General features: G+C 45.9%; 1 protein-coding gene across 1 annotated transcript in view; it reads left to right on the top strand.

The window, feature by feature from the left end:
* Positions 1-16,485, top strand: part of SMPDL3A (sphingomyelin phosphodiesterase acid like 3A) — a 68,146-nt gene extending 51,661 nt beyond the window's left edge. The window contains exons 7-8 of the mRNA XM_038769428.1: positions 12,873-12,997; positions 16,034-16,485. Coding sequence (XP_038625356.1) covers positions 12,873-12,997; positions 16,034-16,366 — 458 coding nt within the window. The 3' untranslated portion in view covers positions 16,367-16,485. The remainder of the gene's footprint in view (positions 1-12,872; positions 12,998-16,033) is intronic.
* The last annotated feature ends 5,245 nt before the right edge of the window (positions 16,486-21,730 follow it).

Below are 21,730 nucleotides of genomic sequence, written 5' to 3'. Positions count from 1 at the left end.
CTTGACACCTGTCCACGTGTCTTGTTTTGTTGTCCGTCTCCCTGTTCTAGCCTGTGAGCCCGCTGTTGGGTAGGGACCGTCTCTATATGTTGCCGACTTGTACTTCCCAAGCGCTTAGTACAGTGCTCTGCACACAGTAAGAGCTCAATAAATATGATCGAATGAATGAATGAATAATCCTCTCATCCTTGACCCCCAGCTTTTTTTAATGGTCTTTGTTAAACACTTACTATGTGCCAGATCCTGTACTAAGTGCTGGGGTAGATTCCTTTGCTCTTCATCATCATCATCAATCGTATTTATTGAGCGCTTACTATGTGCAGAGCACTGTACTAAGCGCTTGGGAAGTACAAATCGGCAACATATAGAGACGGTCCCTACCCAACAGTGGGCTCACAGTCTAACAGGGGGAGACAGAGAACAAAACCAAACATACTAACAAAATAAAATAAATAGAATAGATATGTACAAATAAAATAAATAAATCTCCCCACCCCACAGCACTTATGTGTGTGTGTATATATATATATATATATATATACGTATATATACGTATATATACGTATATATATACATATATATGTATATATACATATATATGTGTATATATATATATATATATATATTCTATTTCTATATACTGTCTTGTCTTATGCCGTCGAGTTGTTTCCGACCCATAGCGACACCACGGACACTTCTCTCCCAGAACGCCCCACTCACCATCTGCAATCATTCTAGTAGTGTATCCGTGGAGTTTTCTTGGTAAAAACATGGAAGTGGTTTACCATTGCCACCTTCCATGCAGTAAACTCGAGTCTCCACCCTCGACTCTCTCCCGTGCCGCTGCTGCCCAGCACGGGCGAGTTTTGACTTGTAGCCGATTGCCTTCCCCTCGCTAGCCACTGGCCAAGCCAGGAATGGAATGGGTAGGCCTCTGCTTGACTCAGTGGAGAGAGCACGGGCTTTGGAGTCAGAGGTCAGGGGTTCGAATCCTGACTCCGCCACAATTCTGCTGTGTGACCTTGGGCAAGTCACTTAACTTCTCTGAGCCTCAGTTACCTCATCTGTAAAATGGGGATTAAGACTGTGAGCCTCACATGAGACAACCTGATCACTTTGTATCCCCCCAAGCGCTTAGAACAGTGCTTTGCACATAGTAAGCACTTAACAAATGCCAACATTATTATTATTATTATTATAGTCGAGACTGGTAGAGGACTGGAAACTCTCCAGGTGTGACCCTGATAGGGATTTATATATATTTATTCTATTTATTTTAGAGAAGCAGCATGGCTCAGTGGAAAGAGCCCGGGCTTGGGAGTCAGAGGTCATGGGTTCTAATCCCGCTCTGCCACTTGTCAGCTGTGTGACTTTGGGCAAGTCACTTCACTTCTCTGTGCCTCAGTTCCCTCATCTGTAAAATGGGGATTAAGACTGTGAGCCCCACGTGCAACAACCTGATTACCTGTTATCTCCCCCAGCGCTTAGATCAGTGCTTGGCACGTAGTAAGCGCTGAATAAATGCCATCATTATTATTATTACTATTATTATTATTTATATTGATACCTGTTTACTTATATTACTGTCCATCACACCCCTTCCCCCCGACCCTTAGGCTGTGAATCCATTGAGGGCAGGGATTGTCTCTCTTTATTTCTGTTTTGTACTTTCCAAGCACTTCATACAGTTCTCTGCACACAGTGAGCGCTCAATAAATGTGATTGGATGAATGAATGGAAGCTAATCAGGTTGGACACAGTCCCTGACCCACATGGGGCTCACAGTCTTAATCCCCATTTTACAGATGAGGTCACTGAGGCACAGAGAATTAAAGTGAGTTGCCCAAGGCCACCCAGCAATCAAGTGGCTGAGCCAGGATTAGAACCCAGGTCCTTCTGACTCCCATGCTTGTGCTCTGTCCACTAAACCATGATGCTCCATGTCTCACATGCAGCTCACCCTCTTAAATGAGAAGCAGTGTGGCTCAGTGGAAAGAGCCCGGGCTTTGGAGTCAGAGGTCATGGGTTCAAATCCCGCTCCGCTGTTTGTCAGCTGTGTGACTTTGGACAAGTCACTTAATTTCTCTGGGCCTCAGTTACCTCATCTGTAAAATGGGGATTAAGACTGTGAGCCCCCCGTGGGACAACCTGATCAGCTTGTAACCTCCCCAGCGCTTAGAACAGCGCTTTGCACATAGTAAGCGCTTAATAAATGCCAACATCATCATAAAACTGGATTCGATACCTGTTCTCCCTCCTCCTTAGACTGTGAGACCACATGAGACGGGGGTCTATGCCAGACCCGATTGATTTTTTATCTATCCCAGTGCTTAGGACAGAGCTTGACACACAGTAAGCGCTTAAGTAGCATTAAAAAAAACAAAGGGACTCAATGAATACCACTGATTGATTGGGGGGGTAATTGGTTTTAAAGACACTAAGTGAGAGCTCTAAAAAGGGCTTTATATTGAAAAAGAGATAGGAATAGAAACAAAGAAACAGTGTGACATAATGGATAGAGCAGGAGCCTGGGAATCTGACAGTTGTGGGATCTAATCCCGGCTCTGCCACATATCTGCTGTGTGACTTTGGGCAAGTTCTCTGTGCCTCAGTTACCTCATCTGTAAAATGCAGATTAAGACTTTGAGCCCCACGTGGGACAGGGACTCACCCTCACCCTCACAGCTCACCCTCTTAAATGAGAAGCAGTGTGGCTCAGTGGAAAGAGCCCGGGCTTTGGAGTCAGAGGTCATGGGTTCAAATCCCGCTCCGCTGTTTGTCAGCTGTGTGACTTTGGACAAGTCACTTAATTTCTCTGGGCCTCAGTTACCTCATCTGTAAAATGGGGACAAAGACTGTGAACCCCCGGGGGACAACCTGATCACCTTTTAACCTCCCCAGCGCTTAGAACAGGGCTTTGCACAGAGTAAGTGCTTAATACATGCTATTATTATTATTATTATTAATCCCCATTTTACAGTTGAGGGAACTGAGGCATTGCGAAGTGAAGTGACATGCCCAGGGTCATAACAGCAGACGAGTGGAGGAGCTGGGATTAGAACCCAAGTCCTTCCAACTCCCAGGCCGGTTGCTTTGTCCACTAGGCCACACTGCTTCTCAGGTAGGGCAGAGTGGAAACTCACACCAGCCATCATCCAACCACTCCAGGGGCATTATCTTCCCCCTACACCACACTCTACACCACTCCAGGGGCAAGTCATTACTTGCCAGTTGGCAAGTTATGTTGCCAACTTGTACTCCCCAAGTGCTTAGTACAGTGCTCTGCACACAGTAAGCGCTCAATAAATGCGATTGAATGAATGAATCCCTCTAGGGGGTGGGCACAGGTTGACTCGTTGTTGACAGCCCCCAACTCCCCAGAGAACTGGCTTCACTTTGGCACGTCTAGGCCTGTGTCTTCTCAATAACAATAACAATAATAATGGCATTTATTAAGCACTTACTATGTGCAAAGCACTGTTCTAAGCGCTGGGGAGGTTACAAGGTGATCAGGTTGGCCCCCGGGGGGCTCACAGTCTTCAACCCCATTTTACAGATGAGGCAACTGAGGCCCAGAGAAGTGAAGAGACTTGCCCAAAGTCACACCCCACCTCAGTGAGAGCCCTCAGAGCCCTTGCAGATCTAAATTCACATTGTATTAGTAGTTCTGCGACACTCGCCTTCCCTTTGGCGATGGTGTTGCCGACATCTGCTTCCCCAGGTACATTTGCCCTCTATGAACTCCTTTTTCATTCAATTGTATTTACTGAGCGCTTACTTTGTGCAGAGAACTGTACTAAGCGCTTGGAAAGTACAATTCGGCAACCTACAGATAGAGACAATCCCTACCTGACCTTTTTAATAATAATAGTAATAATAATAATGGTATTTGTTAAGCGCTTATCATGTGTCAAGCATGATCTTAAGTGCAGGGGTGGATGCAAGTAAATTGGGTTAGTCACAGTCCCTGTCCCACGTGGGGCTCAAAGTCTTAATCTGCATTTTACAGATGAGGTAACTGAGGCACAGAGAACTTGCCCAAAGTCACACAGCAGATATGTGGCAGAGCCGGGATTAGATCCCACAACTGTCAGATTCCCAGGCTCCTGCTCTATCCATTATGTCACACTGTTTCTTTGTTTCTATTCCTATCTCTTTTTCAATATAAAGCCCTTTTTAGAGCTCTCACTTAGTGTCTTTAAAACCAATTACCCCCCCAATCAATCAGTGGTATTCATTGAGTCCCTTTGTTTTTTTTAATGCTACTTAAGCGCTTACTGTGTGTCAAGCTCTGTCCTAAGCACTGGGATAGATAAAAAATCAATCGGGTCTGGCATAGACCCCCGTCTCATGTGGTCTCACAGTCTAAGGAGGAGGGAGAACAGGTATCGAATCCAGTTTTATGATGATGTTGGCATTTATTAAGCGCTTACTATGTGCAAAGCGCTGTTCTAAGCGCTGGGGAGGTTACAAGCTGATCAGGTTGTCCCACGGGGGGCTCACAGTCTTAATCCCCATTTTACAGATGAGGGAACTGAGGCCCAGAGAAGTCCTAACCCTCCTCGACCTCTCAGCTGCCTTTGACACTGTGGACCACCCCCTTCTCCTCAACACGTTATCTGACCTTGGCTTCACAGACTCCGTCCTCTCCTGGTTCTCCTCTTATCTCTCCGGCCGTTCTTTCTCAGTCTCTTTTGCAGGCTCCTCCTCCCCCTCCCATCCTCTTACTGTGGGGGTTCCCCAAGGTTCAGTGCTTGGTCCCCTTCTGTTCTCAATCTACACTCACTCCCTTGGTGACCTCATTCGCTCCCACGGCTTCAACTATCACCTCTACGCTGATGACACCCAGATCTACATCTCTGCCCCTGCTCTCTCCCCCTCCCTCCAGGCTCGCATCTCCTCCTGCCTTCAGGACATCTCCATCTGGATGTCCGCCCGCCACCTAAAGCTCAACATGTCGAAGACTGAGCTCCTTGTCTTCCCTCCCAAACCTTGTCCTCTCCCTGACTTTCCCATCTCTGTTGACGGCACTACCATCCTTCCCGTCTCACAAGCCCGCAACCTTGGTGTCATCCTCGACTCCGCTCTCTCATTCACCCCTCACATCCAAGCCATCACCAAAACCTGCCGGTCTCAGCTCCGCAACATTGCCAAGATCCGCCCTTTCCTCTCCATCCAAACCGCTACCCTGCTTATTCAAGCTCTCATCCTATCCCGTCTGGACTACTGCACTAGCCTTCTCTCTGATCTCCCATCCTCGTGTCTCTCTCCACTTCAATCCATACTTCATGCTGCTGCCCGGATTATCTTTGTCCAGAAACGCTCTGGACATATCACTCCCCTCCTCAAAAACCTCCAATGGCTACCGATCAATCTGCGCATCAGGCAGAAACTCCTCACCCTGGGCTTCAAGGCTGTCCATCACCTCGCCCCCTCCTACCTCACCTCCCTTCTCTCCTTCTACAGCCCAGCCCGCACCCTCCGCTCCTCCACCACTAATCTCCTCACCGTACCTCGCTCTCGCCTGTCCCGCCATCGACCCCCGGCCCACGTCATCCCCCGGGCCTGGAATGCCCTCCCTCTGCCCATCCGCCAAGCTAGCTCTCTTCTTCCCTTCAAGGCCCTGCTGAGAGCTCACCTCCTCCAGGAGGCCTTCCCAGACTGAGCCCCTTCTTTCCTCTCCCCCTCGTCCCCCTCTCCATCCCCCCGTCTTACCTCCTTCCCTTCCCCACAGCACCTGTATATATGTATATATGGTTGTACATATTTATTACTCTGTTTATTTATTTATTTATTTATTTTACTTGTACATTTCTGTCCTACTTATTTTATTTTGTTGGTATGTTTGGTTCTGTTCTCTGTCTCCCCCTTTTAGACTGTGAGCCCACTATCGGGTAGGGACTGTCTCTATGTGATGCCAATTTGTACTTCCCAAGTGCTTAGTACAGTGCTCTGCACATAGTAAGTGCTCAATAAATACGATTGATTGATTGATTGATTGATTGATTAAATGACTTGCCCAAAGTCACACAGCTGACAGTTGGGGAAGCCAGGATTTGAACCCCCGACCTCTGACTCCAAAGCCCGGGCTCTTCCCACTGAGCCACGCTGCTTCTCAGTTTTACCGTCGAGGAAGCTGAGGCACAGACAACTTAAGCGATTTTTCCCAAGGTCACACAGCAGGCAAGTAGCAGAACTGGGATTCGAACCTGCATCCTCTGACTCTCAGGCTATTTCCAGCGGGCTGTGTTGCTTCTCTTGAGAGTGGGGGTCTGGCAGATTTGAAGAAGGAGGAAATTTCAGGCAGGGGACAGAGGGTGAGCTAGGGCTCAGAGGTGGGAACGTTTGGGAGAGAGATATTGAGGGATCCAGAGAGTAGCACGTGAAGAGAACTGATGTGCGAGATCCCCATGCGCTTAGAACAGTACTCTATCCACAAGAAGTGCTCAATAAGTGCAATGGGTTGATTGACTGAGGTGGAGAGAGCCGTCAAGCCAGTGAGCAGGAATTTTGGCTCGCTGAGGAGAGAGCAGCGTGGCTCAGTGGAAAGAGCCCGGGCTTTGGAGTCAGAGGTCATCGGTTCAAATCCCGGCTCCCCCATTCATTCATTCATTCAATCGTATTTATTGAGCGCTTACTGTGTGCAGAGCACTGTACTAAGTGCTTGGGAAGTACAAGTCATATTTATTACTCTATTTATTTTACTTGTACATATCTATTCTATTTATTTTATTTTGTTAATATGTTCTGTTTTTGTTCTCCATCTCCCCCTTCTAGACTGTGAGCCCACTGTTGGGTAGGGACCGTCAGAGGTCATCGGTTCAAATCCCGGCTCCCCCATTCATTCATTCATTCAATCGTATTTATTGAGCGCTTACTGTGTGCAGAGCACTGTACTAAGCGTTTGGGAAGTACAAGTCGTATTTATTACTCTATTTTACTTGTACATATCTATTCTATTTATTTTATTTTGTTAATATGTTTGGTTTTGTTCTCTGTCTCCCCCTTCTAGACTGTGAGCCCACTGTTGGGTGGGGACCGTCTCTAGATGTTGCCAACTGGTACTTCCCAAGCGCTTAGTACAGTGCTCTGCACACAGTAAGCGCTCAATAAATACAATTGATTGATTGATTGATTACAAGTTGGCAACATATAGAGATGGTCCCTGCCCAACAACGGGCTCACAGTCTAGATGGGGGAGACAAGACATCAAAACAAAGCACTGTATAACACTAACCCAAACTAGTATGCGTGAGGTCCAGGCTCATAAGGCAAGACCCATGGTCTTCCAGAGTTCCTTGATCTTACCCACTTCTTGGGCATACAGGATCCCTCTTGTCTACTCTCCAACCATACTTTCGGGGAACAGACAACCTTCTCCTTTTTGTTGTTTTTCAACCCGGTAAAATGAAAAAGACTCCTCTTCAAGCTAATCAGTCAACGGGCAGGAGATGATTTTTCTTGGGCAAGCCCTCCAGTGAATTAAGTGCTTTAATTGTGTTTGCACAGGTTTGAAAATTAGTGGAAATAATTAGGAAGGTGGAGATCCAGAGTTTACAAAGTGGCACTTCAATCAATCAATGAATTGTATTTGTTGAGTGCTTATTCATTCATTCATTCAATCGTATTTATTGAGCGCTTACTGTGTGCAGAGCACTGTACTAAGCACTTGGGGAGTACAAGTTGGCAACGTATAGAGACAGTCCCTACCCAACAGTGGGCTCACAGTCTAGAAGCAGAACACTGTACTAAGCACTTAGGAAAGTACAATATAACAGAGTTGGTAGACACATGAGAAGCAGCATGGCAGAGTGAATAAACCATGAGCCTGGGAGCCAGAAGGTCATGGGTTCTAATCCCAGCCAATTGTCAGCTGTGTGACTTTGGGCAAGTCACTTAACTTCTCTGTGCCTCAGTTCCCTCATCTGTAAAATGGGGATGAAGACTGTGAGTCCCACGTGGGACAACCTGATCACTTTGTAACCTCCCCAGCATTTAGAACAGTGCTTTGAACATAGTAAATGCTTAATAAATGCCACTATTATTATTATTATTATTATTATTATTATTATTATTATTGTCGGGCAATGATAAAGATTTCTGAGAATTGGAGAGACGGGGCTTTTGAGAAGTGAAGCAACAAACCAAACAGAAGTTGGGTGTAATGATGCTGGCAGTGTTATTATTATTATTATTTTTATTATTATTATACTTGTTAGGTGCTTACTATGTGCCAAGTATTGTTCTAAGTGCTGGGATGGATACAAGTTAATCAGGTTGGACATAGTCCCTGTCCCAAGTGGGGCTCACAGTCTTAAGCCCCATTTTCCCGATGAGGTAACTGAGGCCCAGAGAAGTGAAACGACTTGCCCAAGGTCACATAACGGACAAGTGGCAGAGCCGGAATTAGAACCCAGGTCCTTCTGACTCCTGAACTCGTGCTCTAACCACTAAGCCATGGTGTGTGGTGTAGAGGAAAGAGGGTAGATTCTGGAGACTGCGGGGAGGGATGAAGAGGCTGATACCTCTTCTGATCATGAGCTGACAAAATCTTGTACGAGACGGGTAGCTGTTGGAATAGAACAAGGAAGTGTTTGGGGGAATCAGTCAATCAATCAATCGTATTTATTGAGCGCTTACTGTGTGCAGAGCACTGTACTAAGCGCTTGGGAAGTACAAGTTGGCAACATATAGAGACAGTCCCTACCCAACAGTGGGCTCACAGTCTAGAAGAAGAACCAGCAGGATTTAGCAATTATTGGGAGAAGCCGAGAGGCAGTGAATTTCACTCTGGCTGGCCTAGGACAGCACTATCCCTTCAATCCCAATTGTTCTTTCAATGGTAGTTGTTAAGCACTTAGTACATGCCAACCACTGTGCTAAGCGCTGGGGTAGATGCAAGCTGATCCTCAAAAATCTCCAGTGGCTATCAGTCAACCTACTCATCAAGCAAAAACTCCTCACCCTGGGCTTCAAGGCTGTCCATCACCTCGCCCCCTCCTACCTCACCTCCCTTCTCTCCTTCTCCAGCCCAGCCCGCACCCTCCGCTCCTCTGCCGCTAATCTCCTCACTGGGCCTCATTCTCGCCTGTCCCACCGTCGACCTCTGGCCCACATCCTCCCCCTGGCCTGGAATTCATTCATTCATTCAATCAATCGTATTTATTGAGCACTTACTGTGTGCAGAGCACTGTACTAACCGCTTGGAATGCCCTCCCTCCGCACATCCACCAAGCTAGCTGTCTCCCTCCCTTCAACGCCCTACTGAGAGCTCACCTCCTCCAGGAGGCCTTCCCAGACCTCTTTTTCCTCCCCCCCTCCCCATCCCCCCACCCTACCTCCTTCCCCTCCCCACAGCACCTGTATATAAGTTTGTACAGATTTATTACTCTATGTATTTTACTTGTTCATATTTACTATTCTATTTATTTTGTTAATGATGTGCATCTAGCTTTACTTCCATTTATTCTAATGCCTTGACACCTGTCCACATGTTTTGTTGTCTGTCTCCCCCTTCTAGACCGTGAGCCCGTTGTTGGGTAGGGACCGTCTCAATATGATGCCAACTTGTACTTCCCAGCGCTTAGTACAGTGCTCTGCACACAGTAAGCACTCAATAAATACGATTGAATGATTGAATGTGCACACAGTAAGCGCTCAATAAGTACGATTGAATGAATGAATCCGGATGGATGCAGTCCATGTCCCACGTGGGGCTCAGTCTTTAATCCCTAGTCATAGATGAGATTACTGAAGCACAGAGAAGTGAAGTGACTTGTCCAAGGTCATACAGCAGACAAGTGGCAGAGGCAGGATTAGAACGCAGGTCCTTCTGACTTCCATGCCCGTGCCCTATCCACTAGGCCATGCTGCTTCTCTAATTGTTTGGCTCGATCTGAACAAAGAAAGAGGTCGATGTGTCTGTTTAGACAAGAGTTCTCTTTGTCATTTCTTCTCCTTTTGATTAACATTAATCAATCAATCAATCATATTGAGTGCTTACTGTGTGCAGAGCACTGTACTAAGCGCTTGGGAAGTACAAGTTGGGAACATATAGAGATGGTCCCTACCCAACAGTGGGCTCACAGTCTAGAAGGGGGAGACAGAGAACAAAACCAAATATATTAACAAAATAAAATAAATAGAATAGATATGTACAAGTAAAATAAATAAATAGAGTAATACATATGTACAAACATATATACATATATGCAGGTGCTGTTTCCCAATGGCCATTTACCAGTCCGGTTAATCCTGGCTTCAGTGGACTGGCCAGTTTTCTTCCCACTGGGGTGAACTTAGAGGACAAGGTCCTCTGGTATCTTTCCTTCAGTCTATCCCTTCGGTGGCCTAATCTTGCCTTACTGGGCTAAAATTAGCTCTTGTCAGTCCAGAGTCTTTCCTTGCTCAGCAATCAAGTCTACAGTGAGAAATGTGGCGTCAGGAAAATTCCCAGTTTCAAGGAAGAAGTTGCAAGTTTCAGCTATTTCCAGTGAAACTCAATCAGTTAACGGCAAGTCAGGTGATCCGGTTCTTCTCAAAGCAAAATGATTTTTCCACCCTATTCTCTGCCTGGCCACTCTTTCAGATCTATCAGTTGTTTTAGATTGTGAGCCCACTGTTGGGTAGGGACTGTCTCTATATGTTGCCAATTTGTGCTTCCCAAGCACTTAGTACAGTGCTCTGCACATAGTAAGCGCTCAATAAATACGATTGATTGATTGATTGATTGATTGTTTCATCTTGGTTCAGTTGTGGTGAGGAAATAAAAGACCAGAGCATTTTCCCCCTCCTTTTCACCTAAATTCTTGCCGTATTTTGTCTGTATGTTCAGTGTTTCCTAGGCTCTCCTGCCACTAATAACGGGAAGCTATTGGAAAGCGGCCTATTACTCTGGCATTATTCAGAGAGGAACTCACAACCTAGAAGAAATGAGGCCTGGTGGAAAATGGTTTTAGGAGCTAGGGGACTTGGGTTCTAATCCAGCAACTTCTCTGTGCTTCGGTTTCCTTGTCTGTAAAATGGGGATTCAGTAAATGTTCTCCCTGCTCCCCTAGACTGTGAGCACCTTGTGGGACAGGAACCATGTCTGAACTGATTATCTCGTATTTACCCCAGTATTTAGCATAGTGCTTGGAGCATAGTAATAATAATAATAATAATAATAATGGCATTTGCAGCGTGGCTCAATTGAAAGAGCTTGGGCTTTGGAGTCAGAGGTCATGGTTTCAAATCCCGGCTCCACCAATTGTCAGCTGTGTGACTTTGGGCAAGTCACTTAACTTCTCTGTGCCTCAGTTACCTATCTGTAAAATGGGGATAAGACTGTGAGCCCCCCGTGGGACAACCTGATCTCCTTGTAATCTCCCCAGCGCTTAGAACAGTGCTATGCACATTGTAAGCACTTAATAAATGCCATTATTATTATTATTATTATTGTTAAGCACTTACTATGTGCAAAGCACTGTTCTAAGCTCTGGGGAGGTTACAAGGTGATCAGGTTGTCCCACGGAGGGCTCGCACTCTTAATCCCCATTTTACAGATGAGGGAACTGAGGCACAGAGAAGTGAAGTGACTTGCCCAAAGTCACCCAGCTGACAATTGGCAGAGCCGGGATTTGAACCCATGACCCCTGACTCCAAAGCCTGTGCTTTTTCCACTGAGCCACGCTGCTTCTAATGCTAGTAAGCGCTTAACAAATATTATTATTATTATTGTTATTAATATTAATGTTAAACTAGGACCAAAGCCCTATGTGATGTTTAAAAACAGATTGTGGCTGGGTGACGACAAGAGGAACATAATCAAGACTCTTAATCAAATACTTGTATTTGATCAAGTTCTTATGTCCATATCTGCAATTTATTTATTTACTTATTCATTCATTCATTCAATCGTATTTGCTGAGTGCTTACTGTGTGCAGAGCACTGTACTAAGTGCTTAGGAAGTACAAATCGGCAACATATAGAGATGGTCCCTACCCAACAATGGGCTCTAAATTAATGTCCATTTCCCTCTCTAGAATGTAAGGTTTTTGTGGGCAAGGAATGTGTCTGTTGTTATATTGTAGTCGCCCAAGCACTTAGTACATTACTTTGCAATAATAATAATGATGGTATTTGTTACCCGCTTACTATGTGCCAGGCATTGTACTAAGCGCTGGGGTAGATACAAACTTAATCAGGTTGGTAACAGTCCCCGTCCCACTTGGGGCTCACAGTCTTAATCCCCATTTACAGTTGATGTAACTGAAGCACAGAGAAGATAAGTGACTTGCCCAAGGTCACCCAGCAGACAAGAGAAGCAGCGTGGCTCAGTGGAAAGAGCCCGGGCTTTGGAGTCAGAGGTCATGGGTTCAAATCCTGGCTCTGCCCATTGCCAGCTGTGTGACTTTGGGCAAGTCACTTAACTTCTCTGTGACTCAGTTCCCTCATTTGTAAAATGAGGATTAATCAATCTGTCGTATTTATTGAGTGCTTACTGTGTGCAGAGCACTGTATCCTCTGTAGCAGAGGATTAAGACTGTGAGCCCCATGTGGGACAACCTGATCACCTTGTATCCCCCCAGCACTTAGAACAGTGCCTTGCACATAGTAAGCGCTTAACAAATACCATAATAATAACAAGTGGCAGAGCCGGAATTAGAACCCAGGGCCTTCTGACTCCAGGCCCATGTCCTGTCCATTAGGCCATGCCACTTCCAGTAAGCACTTAATAAATGTGATTGAATGAAAGACTCAGGTTTATTGAAACATTTGGGCATGATAACTTTCTGTGTATGTTAGGACAGTGCTCTGCACATAGTAAGCACTCAGAAAAAAACATTGGTTTATTGGTTGTATGTCAGTATTTGTGTGTTTCTTCAACCAGGAAGGCCTGTGAATTCCCTGTTCGTGGCTCCTGCAGTCACCCCAGTGAAGAGCGCGTTTGAAAGGCAGACCAACAACCCGGGGGTCAGGCTGTACCAGTATGATCTTCGGGATTACAGCCTACTGGTGAGTTGTTTCACTCAAAATGGATGACCTGACCCTTCCACCTGCCTTGGCACACTCCACTGTGCTAATTTGGGTGCTTCTAAAGACCAAGATTCTTGGTTATCTTGTTTTGACGATTTTGACACCTGTCTAAATGTTTTGCTTTGTTGTCTGTCTCTCCCTTCTAGACTGTGAGCCTGTTGTTGGGTAGGGACCGTCTCTATACGTTGCCGACTTGTACTTCCCAAACGCTTAGTACAGTGCTCTGCACACAGTAAGCGCTCAATAAATACGATTGAATGAATGAATGAATTAACCCATGGAAGAAATAATGGTTACTTAGTGTAGCAAGCGTTTGTTGTGAGAAATTCTTTTAGGGGCTAATGAGTGAATGTGTGGATGAAAATAGAGACTTTAAAGGGACGGGATTGGCAAAAATTTTGTACTTTTTCTTCTTCTTGCCGAATTACACGGGAAACAGAGTCTCTTTGTGGGGAGAAAACTTTTCCAGGTAAGGAAGTGGCTTAAGGAGAGATCTTGGGTCCTGTTTGGCCTCATCTTATCCTTATCTTCCCACCAAAATCTGTCCTCCCCCTGACTTTCCCATCACTGTAGACGGCACCACCATCCTGTCTCACAAGCCCGTAACCTGGTGTTATCCTCAACTCATCTCTCTCATCCAGCGCTTAGAACAGTGCTTTGCACATAGTAAGTGCTTAATAAATGCCATTATTATTATTCAACACACATATTTAATCTGTCACCAAATCCTGCCAGTTCAAGCTTGACAACATCTCCAAAATCTGATCTTTCCTCCCCATGGAGAAGCAGCGTGGCTCTGTGGAAAGAGCATGGACTTTGGAGTCAGAGGTCATGGGTTCAAATCCCGGCTCTGCCAATTGTCAGCTGTGTGACTTGGGCAAGTCACTTCACTTCTCTGTGCCTCAGTTACCTCATCTGTAAAATGGGGATTAAGACTGTGAGCCCCCCGTGGGACAAGCTGATCACCTTGTAGCCACCCCAGTGCTTAGAACAGTGCTTTGCACATAGTAAGTGCTTAAAAAATGCTGTCATTGTTATTATTATTATCCAAACTGCTACCACTTTCATCCGAACACTTACCCTACCCACTCATCCTCCTCGCTGCCCTCCCTGTCTCCCGTCTCTCCGCACTCCATTCCATACTTCACTCTGCTGCTCAGATCATTTTTCTACAGAAACGTTCACGCCATGTTTCCCCGTTCCTCAAGAACCTCCAGCAGTTGCCCATCCACCTCCGCATCAAACAGAAACTCCTCATCATTGACTTCAAAATGGTCCATCCCCTTGCCCCCTCCTACCTCATCTCGCTACCCTCCATCTCCAACCCAGCCGACACATTTCACTCCTCTAATGCTAGCCTTCTCAGTTTGTTGATCTCGCCTTTCTTTCCCCAACCTCTCACCCACGGTCTGCCTCTGGCCTGGAATGCCCTTCCTCTTCGTTCATTCGTTTATTCGGTCGTATTTATTGAGTGCTTACTGTGGGCAGAACACTGTACTAAGCGCTTGGGAAAGTACAATGCAACAATAAACAGTTACATTCCCTGCCCACAATGGGGTTTACAATCTAGATGGGAGGAGACAAACATCAATAAAGATATGTACATAAGTGCTGCAGGGCTGGGAGGGGGGAAAAGCAAAGAGTCCCAATCAGGATAACAAAAAGGGGGGTGGGACAGACAATTCATATCTGACAGACAAAAACTCTCCCCCACTTCAAGGTCTTATTGAAAGCACATCTCCTCCAAGAGGCCTTCCCTGACTAAACCCTCTTTTCCTTTTCTCCCACTCCTTTCTGCATCATCCTGACTTGCTCCCTTTATTCATCCCCCCTCCTAGCCCTGCAGCACTTATAATACTACTAATAATAATAATGACATTTGTTAAGTGCTTACTATGTGTGAAGCACTGTTCTAAGCCCTGGAGGAATACAAGGTGATCAGATTGTCCCTCGTGGGGCTCACAGTCTTCATCCCCATTTTACAGATGAGGTAACAGGCACAGAGAAGTTAAGCAGCTTGCCCAAGGTCACACAGCAGACAAGTGGCAGAGCAGGGATTCGAACCCTTGACCTTTGACTCCCAAGCCCGTGCTCTTTCCACTGAACCACGCTGCTTCTCATGTCCATACCTGTAATTTATTTCTATTAGTGTCTGTCTCCCCCTGTAGACTCTAAGTTCACTGTGGGCAGGGAATGTGTCTGTTTATTGTTAGATTGTACTCTCCCAAGCGCTTAGTACAGTGCTCTGCACACCATATGTGCTCAATTAATTGACTGACTTACTGCCCTAGGTTATGGAGACAAAGCTAAAGGGCGACTCGGAGAGAGCATTCCCACCTCCCCAACTCCTACCCCAGAGTTTCCCTTTTGGCCAGATGCTGGAACTGAGGTCCCCTCAATGGTAATGATGCCACGCTTGGGATTGAGGGACTGGGAAGGGACACTGTACCCCCCAAATCGACCTGCAAAGCCCTTCTGGAAACAAACAAGTGATTTTGGCCCATAAGGATTGCCAAATGATATGCCTCTGCAAAGGAAGAGCTTTTCCAGGAGAGAAAAGCTTTCTATTAAGCTAGAGCCGTTAGCCTTCTCCTCTCACTGGACCTAGGCTGTGGATCTGAATGTAGGTGAGAACTAGAACCAACCACCGAGTAGAAGAGCAGCGAGATTTAGTGGAAAAAGCACAGGCCTGGGAGTAGGAGGACCTGGGTTCTAATTCTGGCTCTGCCACTTCTCCGTTGTTTGACCTCGGGCAGGTCACTTTACTTCTCAGTGCCTCAGTTCCCTCATCTGCCAAATGCCTGTTCTTCATCCTACTTGACTATCAGCCCCACGTAGGGCCTGCTTATCTTGTATCCACCCCAGCGCTTAGTACGTTGCTTGGCATGTTGTAAAGCACTTCCAAGCACCAGAATAATGATCATTTTTATTAAGAGTGATGTCAGCTCCCTAGTGGACGACCTTCTCTCAGCGTGAACTTCATAGAGAAGCCAAACTCTGCCTGCTTTATTGTAGGACCTCTGGCAGTATTATCTGAACCTGACCGAGGCCAACCTGAAGGAAGAATCCAACTGGAAACTGGAATACATCCTGACTAAAACGTACGGCATCGAAGACCTGCATCCCATAAGCCTGCATGGCTTGGCTAAGCAGTTTGCCCACCCGGACAGCAAGCAGTTCCAAAAATACTACAATTACGTCTTCGTGAGTTACAACAGCAGCGAGGTTTGCAGCGGAGCGTGTAAGACCAGACAAGTGTGCGCGATCCTGAATCTAGACCGGACTTCCTACACAGACTGCTTAGGACGAGGGGAGAGACGTGGTCAAGACCCTCAGGTTGACCCATAGGGGTTTCCCCCTCGGCCTCTATTGCCCCTCTATTGTCGCTTCTCTACTCTGTACTTGCTGAGTACCCGGGACAGTGAACCTGTACCAAGTGGGCATTCAATAAATACAACTGCTACTTCTGCTCCCGCTCCTGTTTCCGACCACTATGACAGTCTCATGTTACTACTCAGGGATCAGGGAGAATCGCTGTGGGAGATGATTTGGGAATGAGCAAAATGCCCGAGCGACGGGAGGAGGACGGATGAGTGGGAAGGACCCAGGACATGAATAGATGATCTGAGTCCGACTCAAACCTCGGTTTCCCATTCCCCCCCCGCCCCCAGACTGTAAGCTCATTGTGGGCAGGGGCCGTGTCGGCCGACTCGGTTCTAATGTGCTCTCCCCAGTGCTTAGTACAGTGCTCTGCACACAGTAAGCGCTCAATAAATACCACAGTTTGTTTGATTACCCTCTAGACTGTAAGCTCGTTGTGGGCAGGGAATGTGTCTGCTTATTGTTATACTGTACTCTACCAAGCACTGAGTACAGTGTCGTGCACACAGGAAGCATTCAATAAATGTGATTGAATGAATGAATGAATGAATCAATCAATCGTATTTATTGAGCGCTTACTGTGTGCAGAGCACTGTACTAAGCGCTTGGGAAGTACAAGTTGGCAACATATAGAGACAGTCCCTCCCCAACAGTGGGCTCACAGTCTAGAAGGGGGAGACAGCGAACAAAACCAAACATACGAACAAAATAAAATAAATAGAATAGATATGTACAAGTAAAATAAATAAATAAATAAATAGAGTAATAAATATGTACAAACATATATACATGCATGAATGAATGAAAATGAATAAACGATTGATTGATCTGTAAAATAAGGACAGCAGTCCTAGTACTTCCATGGCTTCTAGACTGTGAGCCCGCTGTTGGGTAGGGACCATCTCTATATGTTTCCAACTTGTATTTCCCAAGCGCTTAGTACAGTGCTCTGCACACAGTAAGTGCTCAGTAAATACGGTTGAATGAATGAATGGCTTTGGGGGTCAAATGATACCGGGGAAGGGACCCTCCTTTGAGTCTGCAAGAAGGGACTGGATCAATTTAAGGCAGAATTGTGTTTCCTGAGTTCTGGTAATAATGGTATTAAGCACTTACAGCGTGGCTCAGTGGAAAGAGCCCGGGCTTGGGAGTCGGAGGTCGTGGGTTCTAATCCCGCCTCTGACACTTGTCAGCTGTGTGACTTTGGGCAAGTCACTTCACTTCTCTGGGCCTCAGTTAACTCATCTGTTGAATGGGGATTAAGACTGTGAGTCCCACATGGGACAACCTGATTACCTTGTATCTACCCCAGTGCTTAGAACGGTGCTTGGCACATAGGAAGCGCTTAACAAATGCCATCATCATCATTATTATTATTATGTGCGAGGCACTGTACTAAGCCCTGGGGTGGATCCAATAGTAAGCGCTTAACAAATGCCATCATCATCATTATTATTATTATGTGCGAAGCACTGTACTAAGCCCTGAGGTGGATCCAAGCACATCGGGTTGGACGCGGTACCCGTCCCAATTCCCATTTTGCAGATGAGGTAACTGAAGCACAGAGAAGTGAAGTGACTTGCTCAAGGTCACCCAGCAGACAAGTGGCGCGGAGCTGGAATGAGTAGCCATGACCTTCTGATACCCAGGCCCCTTGCTCTATCCACTACGCCATGCTGCTTCTAAAATAATGATTATATTTGTTAAGCAGTATTTGCCAAGCACTGTTCTAAGTGCTGGGATGGGTTATCAGGTTGGATGCAGTCCGTGTCCCACACGGGGCTCACAGTCTTTATCCCCATTTTAGAGATGATGCCTTGGTTCATGTGGGCTTGTTAGCTTTAATAATAATAATAATAATATTGGCATTTATTAAGCGCTTACTATGTGCAAAGCACTGTTCTAAGCGCTGGGGAGGTTACAAGGTGATCAGGTTGTCCCACGGGGGGCTCACAGTCTTAATCCCCATTTTACAGATGAGGTAACTGAGGCACAGAGAAGTGAAGTGACTTGCCCAAAGTCACACAGCTGACAACTGGCGGAGCTTTCTGCGCATTGCATAATGGTGGCTTTGTGGGACGAAGCAGTTGTCCTGGAAGGGGGAATTTTCCTGGAAGGGGGATTATGTGTAAATAGAGGGGCAAAGTCCTGTTCACTCACACTGCCAAGAAAAGCAGGTCGGGCAAGTCCTCCTTGGCCTCATTTTTACCTGCTAATTGGCTTCCTCTAATTGTCTCTGTGTGTTATTTAAATGGGCATTAAAAATTGACTTCCTGTGGGATTTGCGGCTGTGAAAGCAACCCCAGCTGGTGGTTTGGGCCTGGGGCTAGGATGGAGAATTAGAAATATCTCATTCATTCATTCGATCTTCTTTATTGAGCGCTTACTGTGTGCAGAGCACTGTACTAAGCGCTTGGGAAGTACAAGTCGGCAGCGTATAGAGATGGTCCCTACCCAACAACGGGCTCACAGTCTAGAAGGGGGAGAGAATCTCCCAGATTCTTCATTGACACCCATCAATGCAAGGCACAGCCTCCTAATGTTCCCCTTCTGGCATCTGCCACGTGGGGAAGGGATTCCCCCATCGTGGTGAAGGAGAATATTAATAGTTCTGGTACTTACTAAGTGCTTCCTATGGGCCAACCACTGTTCTAAGCGCTGGAGTAAGGTACAAGTTAGGTTGGATACAGTCCCTGTCCCATGTGGGGCTCACAGTCCCCCCATTTTACAGGTAATGATAATAATAATAATAGTAATGATTGTATTTGTTAAGCGCTTACTATGTGCCGAACACCGTTCTAAGCGCTGGGGTAGATACAAGGTAATCAGGTTGTCCCATGTGGTGTTCAGAGTCTTAATCCTCATTTTACAGATGAGGGAACTGAGGCCCAGAGAAGTGAAGTGACTTGCTCAAAGTCACACAGCTGATAAGTGGCAGAACTGGGATTAGAACTCAGGACCTCTAACTCCCAAGCCAGGGCTCCTTCCACTAAGCCGCGTTGCTTCTCGTTTTACGTTCTTCAGTTTACAGATGAGGTAACTGAGGCACAGAGAAGTAAAGCGACTGGCCCAAGGTCACACAGCAGACAAGTGGTGGAGTCAGAATTAGAGCCCATGACCTTCTAACTCCTAGGCCCGTGCTCTATCCACCTCGCCGTGCTGCTTCTCAATATAATGTATAATCACATTCTCATAGGGAATGTGTTATATTGTTATGTGGTACTCACACAAGCGCTTAGTACAGTGCTGTACACTTAGTAAGTGCTCAGTAAATACAACTGATTGACTGACAGAGAAGTAAGATGGCAAAGAGCACAGAACTTGGTGTCAGAGGATCTGGTTCTAATCCCAGCTCCGCAATTTTCCTATAACCTCGTTATAATAATAATGGCATTTAATAAGCGCTTACTATGTGCAAAGCACTGTTCTAAGCGCTGGGGGGATACAAGGTGATCAGATTGTCCCACGGGGGGCTCACAGTCAACCCTCATTTATGGGCAGGGAACATGTCTGCTGATTCTGTTGTACTACACTCTCTCAAGCGCTTAGTACAGTGCTCTGTAAACGATAAACTCTCAATCATTTTATTGAGAGCTTTTATTATTAGAGTTAGAGTTTTTATTATTATAAAAACGATTGATTGATTGATGAGACCTTGGACAAGTCTTCTTTGCTTGTTTCCTCATCTGCAAAATCGGGTTCAATGCCTGATCTCACTCGTACTTATTCTGTGAGCCCCACGTGGAACAAGGACTTTGTCCGACCTGCTTATCTTGTATCTACTCATTCATTCAATCGTATTTATTGAGCGCTTACTGTGTGCAGAGCACTGTACTAAGCACTTGGGAAGTCCAAGTTGGCAACATATAGAGACGGTCCCTACCCAACAGCGGGCTCACAGTCTAGAAGGGGGAGACAGGCAACAAAACATATTAACAAAATAAAATAAATATAATAAATATGTACAAATAAAATAAATAGAGTAATAAATAAGTACTCCAGCTCCTAGAACAGTGCTTGGCACATAGTAAGCACTTAAATACCATCATTATTATTGGACCATCGTATAATAATAGTGAGGGTATTTGTTAAGCACTTACTATGTGCCAAGCACTGTTCTAAGCACTGGAGTAGATACAAGCTAATCAGGTTGTCCCATGTGGGGCTCACAGTCTTAGTCCCCATTTTACAGATGAGGTAACTGAGGCCCAGAGAAGTGAAGTGACTTGCCCAAAGTCACACAGCTAAGTGGCAGAGCCGGGATTCGCACCCACGAATTGTATTATGAGCAATGCCATGTACAGTCCATCCTCTCAGGAGTCTTCTTCCAACAGGTCCACCGGGACTCTTGGAAAAAATTAGGTGAGTGCTCTGCAAATTATTTTTATATAATATTTGTTGACCGCTTGCTATGTGCCAGGCACTGTACTAAGCGCTGGGGTAGATAACCAGCCAATCAGGTTGGACACAGTGTCCCACATGGGTCTCCCAGTCTCAATCCCCATTTTACAGATGAGATAACAGAGGCACAGAGAAGTCAAGTGGCTTGCTCAGGGTCACACAGCAGACAAGTAGCGGAGGCGGGACTAGAACCCAGGTCTTTCTGATTTCCTGGCCTGTGCTCTGTGCATTAGGCCATGCCGCCTCTCTCAATCTAAATATGCTCCAAATGTTGCCGCAACGGACCATCTGATTCAAGTGTTCGAGTGATTTTGTACAGATTTATCATTCCGTTTTACTTGTACATATTTACTATTCCATTTATTTTATTTTGTTAATGTGTTTTGTTCTGTTGTCTGTCTCCCCCTTCTAGACTGTGAGCCCGTTGTTGGGTAGGGACCATCTCTATATGTTGCCAACTTGGACTTCCCAAGGACCTAGTACAGTGCTCTGCACACAGTAAGCGCTCAATAAATACGATTGAATGAATGAATGAATGAATGAATGAATGTTCCTTGGTGGTTTGCGACTCACTGGTTGTTGAGCAAATCATGATGGTGCAATGTGGGGCTTTTTGACCAGACTTTCGCTTCCAACTTGGGTCGTAGAGTCCCACCGTCCTCCTTCTGAATAACCGTTCCCGTATGACCTGAGGAAGTAGGAAGCTGGCTACCATTTGGAAGGGTGGAGAGCTCATGTGAAATACGCATAGTAATAATAATAATAACGATGGTATTTGTTAAGCACGTACTATATGCCGAGCACTGTTCTAAACTCTGGGGTAGATACAAGGTAATCAGGTTGTCCCCATGTGGGGCTCACCGTCTTAATCCCCATTTTACAGATGAGGCCCAGAGAAGTGAAGTGACTTGCCCAAAGTCACACAGCTGA

This window comes from Tachyglossus aculeatus, chromosome 2 (assembly GCF_015852505.1).
Source record: "Tachyglossus aculeatus isolate mTacAcu1 chromosome 2, mTacAcu1.pri, whole genome shotgun sequence".
Lineage (NCBI taxonomy): Eukaryota > Metazoa > Chordata > Mammalia > Monotremata > Tachyglossidae > Tachyglossus > Tachyglossus aculeatus.
This window is presented reverse-complemented; position numbering and strand designations above follow the sequence as displayed.